The sequence below is a fragment of the Chlorocebus sabaeus genome, chromosome 12, assembly GCF_047675955.1.
Source record: "Chlorocebus sabaeus isolate Y175 chromosome 12, mChlSab1.0.hap1, whole genome shotgun sequence".
NCBI lineage: Eukaryota > Metazoa > Chordata > Mammalia > Primates > Cercopithecidae > Chlorocebus > Chlorocebus sabaeus.
In genome coordinates, this window is record NC_132915.1 from 19,398,893 (window position 1) to 19,419,453 (window position 20,561).

Consider the following 20,561-nt stretch of genomic DNA (forward strand, 5'->3'; position numbering starts at 1 on the left):
ACTTTCTGTCTCTATGAAACTGACTACTGTAAGTACCTCTCGTAAGTGGTATCATATAGTATGTGTCTTTTTGTGACTGGCTTCTTTCACTTAGCGTAAGGTCTTCAGGGTTCACCCATGTTGTAGCATGTGTCAAAACATCCTTCCTATTAAAGGCTGCAAAATATTTCATTGTATGTATTGTATATACCACATTTTAAAAATCCATTCATCCATCAGTGGACACCTTTGGGCCCTTGTGAATAATGCTGCTATCGACATGGGTGTACAAATATCTCTTCGAGCCCTTGCTTCCGGTCCTTTTGTATATATACACAAAAGTGGTGTTACTGAATCACATGGTAGCTCTATTTTAATTTTTGTTTTTTGTTTGTTTTCGCATTTTAAAAAGTTTAAATAGACATAAGTTCTCACTTTGTTACTCAGACTGGTCTCAAACTCCTGGCCTCAAGTAATCCTCTCAAAGTGCTACAATTATAGGAATGAGCCACCGCATCCTGTTCTATTTTATTTTATTTTATTTTTTTAGGAAACTTCATGCTTCTTCCCATAGTGGCTACATCATTTTACACTCTCACCAACAGTGCACAAGGATTCCAATTTCTTCATATCCTTGTCAACACTTATTTTCTGTTTTGTTTTGTTAATAGTAGCTATCCAAATAGAAGTAAGATACTTTCCCAGGATTTTTAACTGGAACTGAGAAAATCAGTTTTTCCTATGACAGAAGGTATGCTGTGGAGGTGGTACTCTAGAGTTAACTGTTATGTTTCTTTTTCTTTTTTTTTTTTTTCTTTTTTTTGAGTCAGCATCTCACTCTGTCGCCCAAGGTGGTGCGATCACACACAGCTCACTGAAGCCTTGACCTCCCCAGGCTCAGGTGATCCTCCCACCTCAACCTCCCAAGTAGCTGGTGAGAGGTGAAGCCAGCTGGGCTTCTGGGTCAGGTGGGGACTTGGAGAACTTTTCTGTCTAGCTAAAGGATTGTAAACACACCAATCAGTGCTCTGTGTCTAGCTAAAGGTTTGTAAACACACCAATCAGCACTCTGTAAAATGGACCAGTCAGCACTCTGTAAAATGGACCAATCAGCAGGATGTGGGTGGGGCCAAATAAGGGAATAAAAGCTGGCCACTGCAGCCAGCAGCGGCAACCTGGTTCGGGTTTCCTTCCACTGTATGGAAGCTTTGTTCTTTCGCTCTTCATAATAAATCTTGCTGCTGCTCACTCTTTGGGTCTGCACTACGTTTACGAGCTGTAACACTCACTGCCAGGGTCAGCGGCTTCATTCCTGAAGTCACCAAGACCATGAGCCCATCGGGAGGAACAAACAACTCCAGATGAGTCACCTTTAAGAGCTGTAACACTCTCTGCGAAGGTCTATGGCTTCACTCCTGAAGTCAGCGAGGCCGCGAACCCACCAGAAGGAAGAAACTCCAGACACATCTGAACAGCTGAAGGAACACACTCAGGACACACCATCTTTAAGAACTGTTAACACTCACCACAAGGGTCTGCAGCTTCATTCCTAAAGTCAGGAAGACCATGAACCCACTGGAAGGAAGAAACTCTGGACACATCTGAACATCTGAAGGAACAAACTCTGGACACACCATATTTTAGAACTGTAACACTCACTGCGAGGGTCCGCGGCTTCATTCTTGAAGTCAGTGAGACCATGAATCCGCCAGAAGGAACCAATTCTGGAAGGTGTGTGTCACCACACCTTCCTAATTTTTGTATTTTTTGTAGAGACAGGGTTTTGCCATGTTGCTCAGGCTGGTCTCAAACTCCTGGGCTCAAGTGATCCACCTGCCTCTGCTTCCCAAAGTGCTGGGATTACCGGAGTGAGCCACCATGACCAGCCACTATCATGTTTCCTGACATGAATGAAGACGATCCATGTTGAGTGTTTAGGGTACTAATTAATACAATCCTTCTCCCCTCCAAAGTTCTGAATCCCACTGAAACCTGTTCACAGAAGCACAATAGACTCCAATAAAGATGGTAATAGCAGCTTCAGTCCTTTTTAAGGTGGATTGGAAACTATGACTGGAAGCCAAATCCAGGTTGGTCTTCCCATTCCTCTTCCCCCAGCAAATGGAATTTACTTACAAGGTAGTGGCAGGCCTGCTATGTCCCACCTTGCAACAGAGGCAGAGAAGGCCCCCATGAATCAGCTACAGAAAATGAACAAAACCAAAGGGAAAACTGCATGCTACTTGGGGACAGGCAAGATCCAAAAGAGAACCAGAGGAAGGAGGCCCGTATGCCTAATGAGCCTTTGCCAATCTCGGCAGCCTGAATGAGTCATTCCTTCATCCTGGGAGGATATAGGGAGTCTGATAAGAAGAAGGCTTCGTCCCCAAAACATCTGAGGAAGCCAACACTCATCTTTATGGACTCAGGCTGACACCTGAAGAGAAAGGGAAATGTCCCTCTCCCTTGCCTCCCCAGTGTTGCTTATGTTTGGCTTTCTTAGTTTTTGTTTTTGTTTTGGAGATAGGGTCTCGGTCTGTTGCCCAGGCTGGAGTGCAATGGTACTATCACTGTTCACTTCAATGTCCACTTCCCGGGCTCAAGCGATCCTCCTACCTCAGTCTCCCAAGTAGCTGGAATTACAGGCATGGACCACCAGGTCTGGCTAATTTTTATTTATTTATTATTATTTTTTAAATTTTTATTTACTTTAAGTTCTGGGATACATGTGCAGAATGTGCAGGTTTGTTACATAGGTACACATGTACATTTTAAAACTTTTTGTAGAGATGGGATCTTGCCATGTTGCCTAGGCTGGTCCCAAACTCCTAGATGCACGCAATCCACATGCCTAAACCTCCTAAAGTGCTGGGCCATGGAGTGTTGGCATGCTGGCTTCGTTTGGCTTTCTTAACCCCTGTGGCGCAGCACAGCCAAATGCAGCTGTTGCCCCTGGGTAAGGGTGCTGAGTGTCCCTAAGCCTTCCCCCTCACCTGGAAGCCTGCTCCGGACCGTCATCATGACTCCTGCAGGAGTCCTCCTGAGGTCAGTGGTGGGACGCTGAAGGTTCTGAAATGGGTAAGAACAGAACATTGGTTGCATTTACGGAAGGCCCTAGACGGGAAATTCACTCCCCAATCTGTTCTTCATCTTACATTTTCTCAGGTAGGACATTCAATGGAGCTCACTGGAGATTATGCAGTGAACTCAAATGAAGGCATAAAACTTCTCCAAATAATAAATGCCAGCAATATTAAAATGCCCTGATTTGAACTATATGAAATACTTCACATTATTAAATTCTCAGGGAGGTATTAAGGTCTTAAAACAAATGTCATTTTTCTTGAAAATTGAGGTCTAAAGAAATTAAAAGTTCAAAAATGATTCCCTCTCCAATTTTTTTTTTTTTTTTTTTTGGTTTGGGGTCAGCCAGAGGGCTCAGTTAGCCCTGGTGGTAGACTCTGACTCCTTCTGCACAGCTGCAGTCCCCTACAGAAGAACCTTAGCTGCAGGCTCTCCAAAATGCCGCTCAAGATCTTGGGCAGCTGTCCTGAGTCCATGACTTGTGAACTTAACTGGGAGAAATCCAGTCTTGTGTATTCACTCCTGCTGCTCTGGGGCCCTCCCCAAACCTGGCGGAAGTCCAGGGCTGGCTGAGGCCTGTGTTCCTGCTGAAATAGCTCTCCTCTGAAGCTGCTGCTTCTCAAAACCATTAAAAGTAAACCCCCTTTTAAGAGGCATCTCTGCCTCTTTTGAGGTAAGCCTTTCCCAGCTGTAGCAAGTACCTGCCTCATCCACATGAGACTGTGAAGTCCTTGGAGAAATGAAGTTATTTCTCATTTCCCTGGGAGTTTCTCCTGATAGGAGGCTCACGGGTGCTTCAGCCTGCAGGGCTATGACAGATATCGGAGGCCAAGGACCAGCAAGGCCAATGCTTTCCAACTAAGGCCAAAGGCATGAGGCTTTCCTTCTAGAAAGAACAGGTGAGATAGAATAGCCAGAAGGGTAAGAATCGTGTTATTGTAGAGAAAAATCACAGTTTCCTGATGACAAACATGAAGAAATCCTAAATGATTACAATTTTTGTAAACTGTGAAGATGATTTAACTCAGATTTGTGGAAAGTTTCATCATGGTCCTCTTTAAGAAAGCAATCACTTGAAAAGCATGGCAAAATCACAGGCAATTGACAGTTTTAGACCTGAAGCTCTATTTTAAAGTGAAAGGTCTAAAATGTTAACCCCAGTAAAAGATTCAGGGCAAATCCACTGGTTTTTTTTGCTGTTTGAGATGGAGTCTCCCTCTGTCACCCAGGCTGGAGTGCAGTGGCTTGATCTCGGCTTACTGCAAGCTCCGCCTCCCGGGTTCACACCATTCTCCTGCCTCAGCCTCCCAGGTAGCTGGGACTACAGGCACCTGTCACCACACCTGGCTAATTTTTTGTATTTTTAGTAGAGACGGGGTTTCACCATGTTAGCCAGGATGGTCTCGATCTCCTGATCTCATGATCCGCCCACCTCAGACTCCCAAAGTGCTGGGATTACAGGCGTGAGCCACCGCACCCGGCCCAAATCTACTCTTAGTAGTGAGAGAAAACACCGCACTGTAGCTTGTCTATTCTATTTAGCATCTAGGCCTTAAATGCTATGGACTTCACATGTAAGATGACTGATTTCGGGCTGGGCTTAGTGGCTCGTTTACTTGAGTGTGAACAGAAGTGTGGACCTGGGTAGAAGTCACTGCTGCAGTCTCTCTGATATATAGCTCTGATCTGATGTTATAGTCAGTGACAATAAATATTTGTGGAATAATATTTGTGCGGGAAAGATGCAAAGGTCACACGGTGAAGAAAACAGATTTGGAAGTCAACAGATCCTGCTTCTGCCTTGTGCTACTTGAAGCCCTCAGCCAAGTGAATCAATACCTCTTGGGCCTCATTTCTTCTGCTTTAAAATAATAACACTTTTTACTCCTTATAGGTTTTCAAGATTTGGAATAATACACAAAAGTGTCTCCTATCTGGTTACAATAAGGAACTCAATTCTTAGGTAAGATTTAGGTAAAGTTTGGATTTAGTATAAAGAAATTAGAGCTGATTATTTGGCAAACTGATTTTAGTGTTTTCAAACCCTACTCAAATTTTATCATTTAAGCTAGGATTATCTAGCTTTCAAGATTTTGTGGAGTTTTCTTGTTTTCTTAAAGAGATAAAATGCCTTCACATTTCAAGGACTTTGAGGACCATCTTTTAATCTTCACTGGTCTCTCTGGAACAAGCTAATTATTATTTAATCTATAAGTGGGTCCTTATCTATTTCTAAACTACCAAGTTTGCCTGTTTTTGTTTTTGTTTTTTTTCAATTCACAGTGGTTTAAAATGTACAAACTGTACTAAGAGAACTCAGGCATTCTCTGAGCCCTTTCAGCCCCTGTCGCTCACTATGTGTCTTTGTGAGCAGCCAGGCGTACCTTCTGAGCGCCTCAGTAACAGGGCAAAGTCTTCTGGTTTTTTAACTTTTTGACCAAATTATATGTGAAAACTCTCAGGTAGATGTATCAGTTTGAAAACTCAGGTTTTCAGTGTCACAAAAGGGTTCTGAAAAGGGAAATCTAAAGAGAATTACCATAAGACTATGGAGAGTTAAAGAGCTCAAGGAAGTAATTTGCAAATGCAGAAATGACTTTTAGCCATAAAATAAAACAAATGTGGGAAAGACTTGCATCCTGCCACTGTAGCAGTTTTGTCAGGGGTAAACAGAGCAGATGTTTGAAACACTCTAGCCAGTGTTTCCAAACAGTAGGACATGACCCATTAGTGGATTGTGAAACATACTTCGTGGGCTGCCAACATAATTTTCTTTAAAGGCACGGAATAGAACAGAACATGAATTAGTCACTAGAAGTACAATCAGAGTTGTTTGATTTCATTTTTCCATTAATTATATGTGCACACAGGGAAGGTGGGGCCAAGACTACTACTTTTTACTTTGCAGAAAACTTCATTTTTACTGTGGGTTGTGGTTAAGTTAAAAACATTTGACTATGCCATGTAGGCAACTCCAACACTTCAGGAATACAAAGCTCTGAAAAGAGGTTGTGTAGCAAAGCTCATTTTCATTCGCATTGATAAGGAAATAGGTCAGACACATTTTTGAAGAAAAAAATGGACAGAGCATAAAGGATAGCAGAGTACACATTTTCATTTTCTATGATGAAAAATAATTTTAAAATGTTTGTTCTACATAAAAACATTTTTTTTTTCAAATCAAAATAACCTAGAATCAAATGGAGTAAAATGTGAGAAGCCCCCCTTTATTCCTCCTTCAGCCAACAAAACCACTGTCAACAGCCTGATATGTATTATCACAGACTCTTTTCTAGGGTGCACACACGCATATATGCTACGTATAGGTAAACAGGTTTTAACTCTACAAATGTAAACAGGAATGTGTGCCTACTATGCAACTTCCTTTTCCTGTCAATGTCTTAGAAGTATTTTCATGTCCACACTAGAGAGCTATTGTCTTCAGCTGCTGCAGTGTTATATGTCAGAAATTGGTACGTATTAATTCAACAATTTCTGCACTTCTGTACATTTATGCTGTTTCTAATTTTTTATTATCTCAAAAAACATGTCACACAGTCTTGTATCTGACTCTTTGGGCACTTGTGTCAATATTTCTTTAGGCTGGATGCCTACAATTAGTCATTAGATCAAAGGCTAGAGATGTTTCACATGTTGATACACATTGTCAAACTGTCCATCCAAAAGTTGTATCAATTTCTACAATGACTGAGAGTACTCCTTTCCTCACATTATCTCCAGCACTATCACCAATCTTTGCCATTTCAATGTATTGAAAAATAGTATCTCCTGTTAACTTCAATTTTCCTGATTGCTTATGAAGTTGAATGTTTTTTATGTCTGTAGTCTGTATTTCTTATTTGTAAAATATTTTCATGTCCTTCGTCCTATTTTTGTTTGTAGGTGCTCTTTATATTAAGTATCTTAATTTTCTGTTCTATTACATATATTTTCCCACTCTTTTATTTATGAAATCTAATTTTATCAAAGTTTTGTAAAAAGTGAAAGGTTTTACTTTTTAAAAATATAGTCAAATCTATCATTTTTTTTTCATGGCTACCGGGTTTTGTGTCTTGGTTGGGAATGCATTTCTTACACCACATTTATTACAATTTTTTTCCAATATTTTCTTCTAGTTATTTTTAGATTTCCATGTTTAATTCATCTTGATTTTTTCATCCATGATATGAAATAAGAACTAGTAGTAAATAACCTCAACATCATTTACTGAATAGTTCAAACCCTTCTCAACTGACTTGTGATGCCATTATTTAAATACCAAGTTCCCATATATATACATTGCCCTGTTCCTAGGTTCTCAGTTCTACATCTGTACGTGATTATTCCTTACACTAGGGTAAATGAACAGCACATTTACCCTAGCTCCATGGATTGTTTTGAGATGTAATCAAAATTGCTTTATGCCTGATGTCTTTCAGATTAATGTGATAATCAGGTTATTACTTCCATTTAAAAAGCTTTACTGTGGTTCTATGAAACTGCTTTGAATTTATAAATTAACTTGGTAGAACTGATATACTTATTATGTCAGGTCTTATACATGGTATATCTCAATTTTTGTATTTCTTTTATACCCTGTAGCATAGATTGATCATTTTATTTATATAGGCCTTACATTTCTCTTGTTAATCTTATTTCTAGATAATATTTACTTCTTGTAGCTATTGTGGATGTGAGTCTATTTCCTCACACATTTTCTAATTGGTTATTGCTGGTGTACACACTTTTCATACTGGTGTGTTGGTGTTGTGCACAGCCTCCTTACTAAGCTTTCTTAGTTGTAATAGAATGCCAGTAGATCATCACGGGGGGTTTTTGGTCCAAAAAAAAAAAAAAACAGACCCCGTATTTACAAACAACAAGGGCCTTTATCTCATTTTCCAAACTGTGTACTTTTTAGTACCGTTTCTGTCTTCGTAAAAACTTTTCACCAAGTTTGTTTCCTGTAGATTTCTGTTAGCTATATTTAATCAAGCCAAGAAGCTAAGCTAAGGAAGTTTCCTTCTATTTTGAGATTGTTAAGAGTATCAGAGGATGTTGAATTTGTCACATGTTCTTTCAGCTTGTGAAGATGACTACAATGCTTTAATCTGTTAATTTAGTGAGCTACAGTGAGTTACTCTTGACTCAGTCTTGCATGTTTTGGTATAACTCTTACTTGAAAATGATACATCTGTTACTACACTGCTGAATTCAAACTGCTAGTTTTATTTTGGATTTTTGCACCTACTTTAATTGAATATGGTTTAGTTTTCCTTGTGTTTTATTTGTGCAGTTTGCTCTAAGGATTATGCTAACCATATGGAATGAATTAGGGAGCTTTACATCTCTTTCCTATCCTCTGGAATGGTTTACAAATAAATGTGCCCCTGGAAGGTTTTTCTTTCTCTTTTCTTGAGTTGGAGTCTCACTCTTGCCCAGGCTAGAGAGCAGTGGTGGCATGATCACAGCACACTGCAGCCTTGAATCCTGGCCTCAAGCGATCCTCCCACCTCAGTCTCCTGAGTGGCTGGGACTACATGCACGCACCACCATGCCTGGCTAAGTTTTTGGGTTTGTTTTTTTTTTTTTTGTAGAAATGAGGTCTTGCCCAGGCTGGTCTCAAATTGCTGGTCTCAGCAATCTTCCCCCTTTGGCCTCCCAAAGTGCTGGGATTACAGGTATGAGCCACCACACCTGGCCCCTTGAAAGTTTTTCTAATTATATTTGTCTTTTTTTTTTTTTTTTTTGGAGAGAGTTTCCCTCGTCTCCCAGGCTACAGCGCAATGTCTCCCAGGCTACAGCGCAATGGCGCCACCTCAGCTCACTGAAACCTCTGCCTCCCAGGTTCAAGCAACTCGCATGCCTCAGCCTCCTGAGTAATTGGGATTATAGATGCCTGCCACCACGCCCAGCTAATTCTTGTATTTTTAGTAGAGACGGGGTTTCACCATGTTGGCCAGGCTGGTCTTGAATTCCTCACCTCAGGTGAGCTGCCCACCTCGGCCTCCCAAAGTGCTGGGTTACAGGCATGGGCCACCACGCCCAGCCTCTTTTTAAAAATAAGTTCTTGTCCTATTTTCCAATTTCTCCTGTTTCATTTATTTACATTTTCTACTTTTTATCAATTTTTACAATCCATATTTTTACAAAGTCATCACATTTCATCTAGTCTTTCAAATCTATTGGTTTAACACTATCCAATCATTTATAGTAAATTATAAATAGTACTCTCATAATTAAAAATATCTCTTCAATTTGTAGGCATCCTCCTAAAATTATTCCTAATACTGGCAATTTTTAATTCTTGCTTTTTTTTATCATATTTTACAAAGGTTTATCTTTCATTTTTAAAACCCTGTGTTTCACTGATCAAAATTGCTGTTTTATTCATTTCTGCTTTTGCCAATTTCTCACCTTTCTTTTGGTTTATCTCTTTCTTAGCTTTATGTTTTTAATTCATCTCTTTTGTCTTCTTACTTCCTGGAAAGTAAATCAAAATCTATACAATTTCCTCTAACACCTATTTGGTAGAATTCCTCAGCTTTAGAGAAGTAGTTTTTATTAATTCCAAATAATTTGCAATTTGTTTTGATTTCTCCTTTACATGAGTTATTTAGAAGATCATTTTAAAATTTCCAAGTGGACAGGGGTGCCCAAGATGGCCAAACAGGTTCAGCTCCAGCTCCCAGCATGAATGACACAGAAGATGGGTGATTTCTGCATTTTCAACAGAGGTACCAGGTTCATCTCACTGGGGCTTGTTGGACAGTCAGTGCTGGTCAGTGGGTGAAGCCCAACCAGCAAGAGCTGAGGCAGGGCGAGGCATCGCCTCACCTGGGAGGCGCAAGGGGGAAGGGAATTCCTTTTCCTAGCCAAGGGAAACTGAGACAACACCTGGAATATTGGGTAACTCCCACCCTAATACTGCACTTTACAGTATTAGGTCTTAGTATTAGGTCTTAGCAAATGGCACCCCAGGAGATTATATCCCACGCCTGGCCTAGAGAGTCCCACGCCCACAGAGCCTCCTTCATTGCTAGCACAGCAGTCTGAGATCTAACTGCAAGGCGGTAGCGAGGCTGGGGGAGGGGCACCCGCCATTGCTGAGGCTTAAGTAGGTAAACAAAGCCTCCAGGAAGCTTGAACTGGGTGGAGCCTACTGCAGCTCAAGGAGGCCTGCCTGCCTCTGTAGACTCCACCTATGGGGACAGGGCATAGCTAAACAAAAAGCAGCAGAAACCTCTGCAGATGTAAATGTCCCTGACAGCTTTGAGGAGAGCAGTGGTTCTCCCAGCACGGAGGTTGAGATCTGAGAACGGACAGACTGCCTGCTCAAGTGGGGCCCTGACCCCTGAGTAGCCTAACTGGGAGACATCCCCCACTAGGTGCAGACTGACACCTCCCACCTCACATGGCTGGGTACACCTCTAAGATGAAGCTCCCAGAGCAAGAATCAGACAGCAACACTTGCTGTTCAGCAATATTCTATCTTCTACAGCCTCTGCTGCCGATACCCAGGCAAACGGGGTCTGGAGTGGACCTCAAGCAAACTCCAACAGACCTGCAGCTGAAGGTCCTGACTGTTAGAAGGAAAACTAACAAACAAAAAGGACACCCACACCAAAACCCCATCAGTACGTCACCATCATCAAAGACCAAGGCAGATAAAACCACAAAGGTGGGGAAACAGCAGTGCAGAAAAGCTGGAAATTCAAAAAATCAGAGCACATCTCCGCCTCCAAAGGATCGCAGCTCATCGCCAGCAATGGAACAAAGCTGAACGGAGAATGATTTTGACGAGTTGAGAGAAGAAAGCTTCAGTCGATCAAACTTCTCAGAGCTAAAGGAGGAATTACATACCCAGCACAAAGAAACTAAAAACCTTGAAAAAAGAAAGGAAGAATGGATAACTAGAATAACCGATGCAGAGAAGTCCATAAACGAACTGATAGAGATGAAAACCATGACATGAGAACTACGTGACAAATGCACAAGCTTCAGTAACTAACTCGATCAACTGGAATAAAGAATATCAATGACTGAAGATCAAATGAATGAAATGAAGCGAGAAGTTTAGACAAAAAAGAGTAAAAAGAAATGAACAAAGCCTCCAAGAAATATGGGATTATGTGAAAAGACCAAATCTACGTCTGATTGGTGTGCCTGAAAGTGACGGGGAGAATGGAACCAAGTTGGAAAACACTCTGCAGGATATTATCCAGGAGAACTTCCCCAAACTAGCAAGGTAGGCCAACATTCAAATTCAGGAAATACAAAGAACGCCACAAAGATACTCCTCGGGAAGAGCAACTCCAAGACACATAATTGTCAGATTCACCAAAGTTGAAATGAAGGAAAAAATGTGAAGGAAAGCCAGAGAGAAAGGTCGGGTTACCCACAAAGGGAAGCCCATCAGACTAACAGTAGATCTCTCGGCAGAAACTCTACAAGCCAGAAGAGAGTGGGGGCCAATATTCAACTTTCTTAAAGAAAAGAATTTTCAACCCAGAATTTCATATCCAGCCAAACTAAGTTTCATAAATGAAGGAGAAATAAAATCCTTTACAGACAAGCAAATGCTTAGAGACCCTGAAGGAAGCACTAAACATGGAAAGGAACAACCGGTACCAGCCATTGCAAACACATGCCAGAATGTAAAGACCATCGATGCTAGGAAGAAACTGTATCAACAAACGAGCAAAATAACCAGCTAATATCATAATGACAGGATCAAGTTCACACATAACAATATTAACCTTAAATGTAAATGAATTAAATGGTCCAATTAAAAGACACAGACTGGCAAATTGGATAAAGAGTCAACACACATCAGTTTGCTGTATTCAGGAGACCCATCTCACATAAAGAGACACACACAGGCTCAAAATAAAGGGATGGAGGAAGATCTACCAAGCAAATGGAAAACAAAAAAAGGCAAGGGTTGCAATCCCAGTCTCTGATAAAACAGACTTTAAACTAACAAAGATCAAAAGAGACAAAGAAGGCCATTACATAATGACAAAGGGATCAATTCAACAAGAAGAGCTAACTATCCTAAATATATACGCACCCAATACAGGAGCACCCAGATTCACAAAGCAAGTCCTTAGAGACTCACAAAGAGACTTAGACTCCCACACAATAATAATGTGAGACTTTAACACCCCACTGTCAACACTAAACAGATCAACGAGACAGAAAGTTACCATGGATATCCAGGAATTGAACTCAACTCTGCACCAAGCGGACCTAACAGGCATCTACAGAACTCTCCACCCCAAATCAACAGAATATGTATTCTTCTCAGCACCACATCACAATTATTCCAAAATTGACCACATAGTTGGAAGTAAAGCACTCCTCAGCAAATGTAAAAGAACAGAAATTATAACAAACTGTCTCTCAGACCACAGTGCAATCAAACTAGAACTCAGGATTAAGAAACTCAATCAAAACTGCTCAACTACATGGAAACTGGACAACCTGCTCCTGAATGACTACTGGGTACATAATGAAATGAAGGCAGAAATAAAGATGTTCTTTGAAACCAGTGAGAACAAAGATACAACATACCAGAATCTCTGGAACACATTTAAAGCAGTGTGTAGAGGGAAATTTACAGCACTAAATGCCCACAAGCGAAAGCAGGAAAGATCTAAAATTAATACCCTAACATCACAATTAAAAGAACTAGAGAAGCGAGAGCAAACACATTCAAAAGCCAGCAGAAGGCAAGAAATAACTAAGATCAGAGCAGAACTGAAGGAGATAGAGACAAAAAAACCCTTCAAAAAATCAATGAATCCAGGAGCTGGTTTTTTGAAAAGATCAACAAAATTGATAGACCACTAGCAAGACTAATAAAGAAGAAAAGAGAGAAGAATCAAACAGATGCAATAAAAAATGATAAAGGGGATATCACCACCGACTCCACAGAAATACAAACTACCATCAGAAAATACTGTAAACACCTCTACGCAAATAAACTAGAAAACCTAGAAGAAATGGATAAATTCCTGGACACATACACTCTCCCAAGACTAAACTAAGAAGAAGTTGAATCCCTGAATAGACCAGTTTCAGGCTCTGAAATTGAGGCAATAATTAATAGCCTACCAACCAAAAAAAGTCCAGGACCAGACGGATTCACAGCTGAGTTCCACCAGAGGTACGAGGAGGAGCTGGTACCATCCCTTCTGAAACTATTCCAATCAACAGAAAAAGACGGAATCCTCCCTAACTCCTTTTATGAGGCCAACATCATCCTGATACCAAAGCCTGGCAGAGACACAACAAAAAGAGAGAATTTTAGACCAATATCCCTGATGAACATCAATGCAAAAATCCTCAATAAAATACGGGCAAACCGAATCCAGCAGCACATCAAAAAGCTTATCCACTATGATCAGTGGGCTTCATCCCTGGGATGCAAGGCTGGTTCAACATATGCAAATCAATAAATGTAATCCAGCATATAAACAGAACAAAAGACAAAAACCACATGATTATCTCAATAGATACAGAAAAGGCCTTTGACAAAATTCAACGGCCCTTCATGCTAAAAACTCTCAATAAATTCAGTATTGATGGAATGTATCTCAAAATAATAAGAGCTATTTATGACAAACCCACAGCCAATATCATACTGAATGGGCAAAAACTGGAAGCATTCCCTTTGAAAACTGGCACAAGACAGGGATGCCCTCTCTCACCACTCCTATTCAACACAGTGTGGGAAGTTCTGGCTAGGGCAACCAGGCAAGAGAAAGAAATAAAGGGTATTCAATTAGGAAAAGAAGTCAAATTGTCCTTGTTTGCAGATGACATGATTGTATATTTAGAAAACCCCATCGTCTCAGCCCAAAATCTCCTTAAGCTGATAAGCAACTTCAGCAAAGTCTCAGGATACAAAATCAATGTGCAAACATCACAAGCATTCTTATACACCAGTAAAAGACAAACAGAGAGTGAAATCATGAATGAACTCCCATTCACAATAGCTTCAAAGAGAATAAAATACCTAGGAATACAACTTACAAGGGATGTGAAGGACCTCTTCAAGGAGAACTACAAACCACTGCTGAGTGAAATAAAAGAGGACACAAACAAATGGAAGAACATACCATGCTCATGGACAGGAAGAATCAATATCGTGAAAATGGCCATACTGCCCAAAGTAATTTATAGATTCAATGCCATCCCCATTAGGCTACCAATGAGTTTCTTCACAGAATTGGAAAAAACTGCTTTAAAGTTCCTATGGAACCAAAAAAGACCCCACATTGCCAGACAATCCTAAGCCAAAAGAACAAAGCTGGAGGCATCACGCTACCTGACTTCAAACTATACTACAAGGTTACAGTAACCAAAACATGGTACTGGTACCAAAACAGATATAGACCAATGGAACAGAACAGAGTCCTCAGAAATAATACCACACATCTACAGCCATCTGATCTTTGACAAACCTGACAAAAACAAGAAATAGGAAAAGCATTCCCTATTCAATAAATGGTGCTGGGAAAATTGGCTAGCCATAAGTAGAAAGCTGAAACTGGATCCTTTCCTTATTCCTTATACGAAAATTAATTCAAGATAGATTAGAGACTTGAATGTTAGACCTAATACCATAAAAACCCTAGAAGGAAACCTAGGTAATACCATTCAGGACATAGGCATGAACAAGGACTTCATGTCTAAAACACCAAAAGCAATGGCAACTAAAGCCAAAATTGACAAATGGGATCTAATTAAACTAAAGAGCTTCTGCACAGCAAAAGAAACTACCATCACAGTGAACAGGCAACCTACAGAATGGGAGAAAATTTTTGCAATCTACTCATCTGACAAAGGGCTAATATCTAGAATCTACAAAGAACTCATACAAATTTACAAGAAAAAAACAACCCCATCAAAGAGTGGGCAAAGGATATGAACAGACACTTCTCAAAAGAAGAGATTTATACAGCCAACAGACACATGAAAAAATGCTCATCATCACTCCCCATCAGAGAAATGCAAATCAAAACCACAATGAGATACCATCTCATACCAGTTAGAATGGCAATCATTAAAAAGTCAGGAAACAACAGGTGCTGGAGAGGATGTGGAGAAATAGGAACACTTTTACACTGTTGGTGGGATTGTAAACTAGTTCAGCCATTGTGGAAAACAGTGTGGCGATTCCTCAAGGATCTAGAACTGGAAATACCATTTGACCCAGCCATCTCATTACTGGGTATATATCCAAAGGATTATAAATCATGCTGTTATAAAGACACATGCACATGTATGTTTATTGCAGCACTATTCACAATAGCAAAGACTTGGAATCAACCCAAATGTCCATCAGTGACAGACTGGATTAAGAAAACGTGGCAAATATACAACATGGAATACTATGCAGCCATAAAAAAGGATGAGTTTGTGTCCTTTGCAGGGACATGGATGCAGCTGGAAACCATCATTCTCAGCAAACTATCACAAGAACAGAAAACCAAATACCGTATGTTCTCACTCATAGGTGGGAATTGAACAATGAGATCACTTGGACACAGGAAGGGAAACATCACACAGTGGGGCCTATTGTGGGGAGGGGGGATGGGGGAGGGATAGCATTAGGAGATATACCTAATGTAAATGATGAGTTAATGGGTGCAGCACACCAACGTGGCACATGTATACATATGTAAACCTGCACATTGTGCACATGTACCCTAGAACTTAAAGTATAAAAAAAAAAATTTCCAAGTGGACAGGCCTTTTGTTATTATATTATACAAAGAACACATGATCTGTATGATCTTTGAATTTTGTATTTTTCCTTCATACAAATCATTTATATGAATGTTCCATTGGTTTTCCAGGAGAACATGCTTTGTATTCATGATAGACACAAAATATTTATGTTCAATGGTATCTTTCATATCTTGATGGCAAGAGGGATGAGTTTTTCAAGTTCTAATATTACTATACAGTAAAACTAATTTTTTTGAGAGTGTGCAGTTCTATAAATTTTAACATATGTATAGACTCATCTTACCACCACCACAATCAGGATTCAGAACTGTTCATCACCAAAACAAACAAAAAACAAACTCCCTTGTACAGCCTCTTTGTAATCAACTTCCCCCAGCTCCAACACCTGGCAACCTCCAATCTGTTCTGTCACAACAGTTTTGTCTTTTCAAGAATGTCATATAAATGGAATCATACAGAATGTAGCCTTCTGAGACTGGCTTTTTCACTCAGCATATGATGTTGAGATTCATCCAAATTGTGACGTTTGCCATCATATGGATGCATCTCTATCCATTCACCTGTTGGAAGACATCTTGGTGACTATGAATGGCGCTGCTATAAATATCCATGCACAGGTTTTGTGTGAACATAAGTTTTCATCTCTCTAAATACCCAGGAGTGGGACTGCTGGGTCATATGGTATGTGTATGTTAGCATTTAAAGAAACTGCCAAACTGTTTTGAGTGACTCAGTCATTTTGCATTCATACCAGCTGTGAGGAACTCCAGTTGCTCTGTGTATTTATCAGCATTTCAAAATGTTAGCCATTCTAGTAAGTGTGTGTGCAGCAGTAGATCCACTGATTCTGAAAAGAGATGTGTTAAAGCTTCTCATTATAACTGGTTTGTCCATTTTTCCTTGTATTTCTAAATTCTCACCCTATAATTTTAAGATGTTTTTGTTTGTTTTGAGACGGAGTCTTGCTCTATCGCCCAGGCTGGAGTGCAGTGGTGCCATCTCAGCTCACTCCAACCTCCGCCTCCCAGGTTCAAGCGATTCTCCTGCCTCAGCCTCCCAAGTAGCTAGCTGGGATTACAGGCATGCGCCATGACACCCAGCTAATTTATTTATTTATTTTTTTGTATTTTTAGTAGAGACGGGGTTTTGCCATGTTGGCCAGGCTGGTCTTCAACTCCTGACCTCAGGTGATCCACCCACTTCGGCCTCCCAAAATGCTGGGATTACAGACATGAGTCACCACACCTAGCCTAACATGATGTTTTTAAATTGCAGATATAGTTTTTAAAAAACCTTCTGCAACACTGTACTTATCAGCCAAAAGAGTCTTTTGTCAACCCTTTACCAATTTTCACGTTGGGTTCTATTTAGTTTGAAGTTAGCACAGCCACGTTTACCCTTTAGCATCTGCCTAGTATATTTTTGTCCATCTCTTTATAATCTATGGCAGTGTTTTAGAGTGTGCAAATAGCACGCAGTGGGATTTCGTGTTTTTACTCAAGCCTAAAGATTCCAGAATTTAACCTGTTCATGTTTATTATGAGAAAAAACTTGATCTTGCTATATTGTGGATTTTTTATTTATATGTAGCTTCTTTTTCTTTCTCGTCATGCTGGATCTAAAAATTCCATTCCCTCTTTCCAGGTAGTTTTGTAGGTATTAAAGTTGTTGACATATATTTGCTTCCCTCTCTTCTCATGACAAATGGCAATTCTGCACTTCCCTGGTCTGCTGAACTTGGGCACAGCCATGCGACTTTCTTTGGCCAAAGAAATGTGAACAGAAGTGACATATGTCACATCTAGACAGAAGCTTTAAGTCACAATATATGCTGCATCATACTCTCTTTCATTGGACACCGCAACCAGCAATGTTCCAAATATTGACGTTCCACCAACCTTGCTCCCAGACTGAGGGTGATATTGAATAGGGGCCTCTAGCCAATCTGCCAAAGGCAAATTGCATGGGCACAAATAAACCTATGTTGTTGAAAGTAATTAAAATTTGGGAGCTGTTAATGCAACATCATCTAACCTATCCTTACTAACATACCCTTAACTTTATATGTATTTTAATATATTTTTTCAATCAACACCTAGAATGAAACACTACCTATATCCTTCCCATGAGTAAGACAAGATCTAAGACAAGCTTTCATTTTCTATGTCCTGTCCTGCCTCCATTCATGTTCAAACCTAGAACTTTAGTTGGACTTTGTTTTCACATGTCATTAGTATTTATTTAGACTTTTTCTGACTACAGTCACCTCTGGTGATTATAGTGGATTTGCAGGTCACAAAGCCAAAAGTAGTTTGTCTCATATCTTTATCAGTTTATTTGATCTAAACATCTTTCATGGGGCTGGGCACAGTGGCTCAGGTCTATAGTCCCAGCACTTTGGGAGGCCAAGGTGGGAGGATCATTTGAGGCCAGGAGTTCAAGACCAGCCTAAGAAAGAACCCATCTCGGCCAGACACAGTGGCTCACACCTGTAATCCCAGCACTTTGGGAGGCTGAGGCAGGTGAATCACCTGAGGTCAGGAGTTTGAGACCAGCCTGGCCAACATGGTGAAACTCCATCTCTACTAAAAATACAAAAATTAGCCGGGCATAGTGGTGCGTGCCTGTAATCCCAGTTACTAGGGGGGCTGAGGCAGGAGGATCACTTGATGGTTGCAATGAGCTGAGATTAAGGAGGTTGCAATGGGCTGAGATGGCACCACTGCACTCCAGCCTGGGCAACAGAACGAGACTCTGTCTCAATTAAAAAAAAAAAAAAAAAAAGGAAAATAAAGAACCCATCTCTACAATAATTTTTTAAAACTTAGGCATGGTGGTACATTTCAGCTACTTGGGAGGCTGAGGTGGGAGGATCATTTAAGCCCAATGGTTCTTGGTTACAATGAGCCGTGATCCCATCACTACACCCCAGCCTGGGTGACATGAGTGAGACCTTGATTCAAAAAAAAAAACCCACACTTTAATGGATTCATTGTTCATTTTGGTTAGTTACTCTGAGGAAGATTTTTTCTAAGTAATTTAGTTGCTGATGAAACGTCTAATACCAATTAATATCTTCCATTTCATAAATTTAAGCTTCAACTGAATCCATTCTGCTGTGTAGTCCATCTTCTGAGTGTTTCAGTTTTATAATCAAAGTTTTAATTTCCAGAAACGCTAAATATTTTTTTCATGGCATCCTATTCTTTATGAACATAATTATCTTTATGAATTGCTGAAGATTTTGATTCATTAATTTAAAAATTTCATGTTTCTCCTAGTAACTATCTTCTTGAACAGGTTAAATTGTAATTTCATGCCTCCTTTTATGTTACTGGTTTTCTTCAAATTTGATGATTTTTGGCTGTCCATATTTACAAATGAGGGCCTAAGATTAAAGTTTGAAGTGTTGTTTTTTCATCCAAATGGGAATTCTGGTTCACTTTCAGTGAACACAAATGATTACAGGCACTTATATGGTGATTATAAATGGAAGTGGCAGATCATCATAGTCAGAGATCGATCACGTGGGCAGCTTAACTTCAGTTCCTCTTCATAGCCATTTTGGATAATTCCCTTATTCTCTGATCCCAGCATTTCTTGGGTCAGAGCTCCCACTTCAGATGGCCACTTTCTTAGCCTGGTGGCAAACTCCAGAATTAGATGCTCCAAAGATGAGTGGAATGGCTTAGCTGTTCCACCCTTTAATTAACTGGTACTTAGATCATCTGCTTCTTATCTTCCAGAAATTCCACACTGTTCAATTTCTGGTTTTCCAACTCTGCTATTATTTTTATTTTAATATTTCTCCAATCATTTCAATGGGATTCTAGAAGAGTAAAAGAATGTGTTCAGTCATCCACATTAACGTTCCAGCACGTAGTTTATAATCAGAATTTTTCAAAACACCAATCATCTCCTATCATGCCGATCCTCTGAAAATCAAGTGTTACTGTCTTGAGATTAGAGATTGTCTAAATACCCATTTGAAATTGGACGAACTCATTACTGGATATAGAACTGGATGGGCAAGTTAAGAGTGATGATTTTTGACCACTAGTAACTATGTGTGAATTTAAGGCAGGATGACAAGCTCTTTGCTACAGTATCACATCTGACTGTTTTCTGAAAAAAGTCCTGTTTGCATATGGATTGTATATGTTATGGTAAGTACTCAGTAAAGGTGCATAGTAATTTCTCAGTAAAGGAACATACTTGTACCTTTCTCTAAACCAAATGAAAATATCATATTTCAAAATTAAATGATATTATTTCAGGTATACTGAAAGTTTAACAATTATTTGCAGGGCTAAAATTGTATATATTAAGCAGCAAAATATCCACATTTATAATTCTTAATGTTATGGTTTTAAATGTTTGATAAAATATATGTAAAATATGGAAGAATTTTAAAACTATAATTATGTGTATATGTGTAGGTCTTATAAAAATCCATGGTTAAAGAAAATTGGGGATATCAAGTATAAACTCATTTAACTTCCAGCTCTTCCCATTTTTGTCTCTGTTCACACTTCCCAGGATCCCCCAACTCTACAATAACTTTTACATATTTTACAATGTGACCCCATCCCTGCTTTTATTTTCTTATCCGTATTTCTTTCCCAGATTCTCTAAGTTACTTATCTAACCATTTTGCACTCATCTCAAGTTCATTAAGAATTCAAATATGTACATCCCCATCTGTTCAGATCTGTTTCTTTTAGTCTAAAGAACAT

General features: G+C 39.7%; 1 protein-coding gene across 2 annotated transcripts in view; it reads right to left on the reverse strand.

The window, feature by feature from the left end:
- Positions 1-630: 630 nt before the first annotated feature.
- The window catches only part of CEP78 (centrosomal protein 78), a 52,834-nt gene continuing 32,903 nt past the window's right edge, over positions 631-20,561 (reverse strand). Inside the window, exons 17-19 of one of the 2 annotated variants that reach the window (XR_005240460.2) lie at positions 3,765-3,949; positions 2,973-3,048; positions 631-1,880 (exon numbers count right to left, since the gene is read on the reverse strand). Coding sequence is in view for 1 of the 2 variants with exons in the window: in XM_037998533.2 (XP_037854461.2) it covers positions 19,644-19,654 (11 nt within the window). In the remaining variant the exon portion in view is untranslated. Of the gene's footprint in view, positions 1,881-2,972; positions 3,049-3,764; positions 3,950-15,863; positions 19,655-20,561 lie in introns of those variants that run through there. The other variant, XM_037998533.2, reaches the window with a different exon arrangement.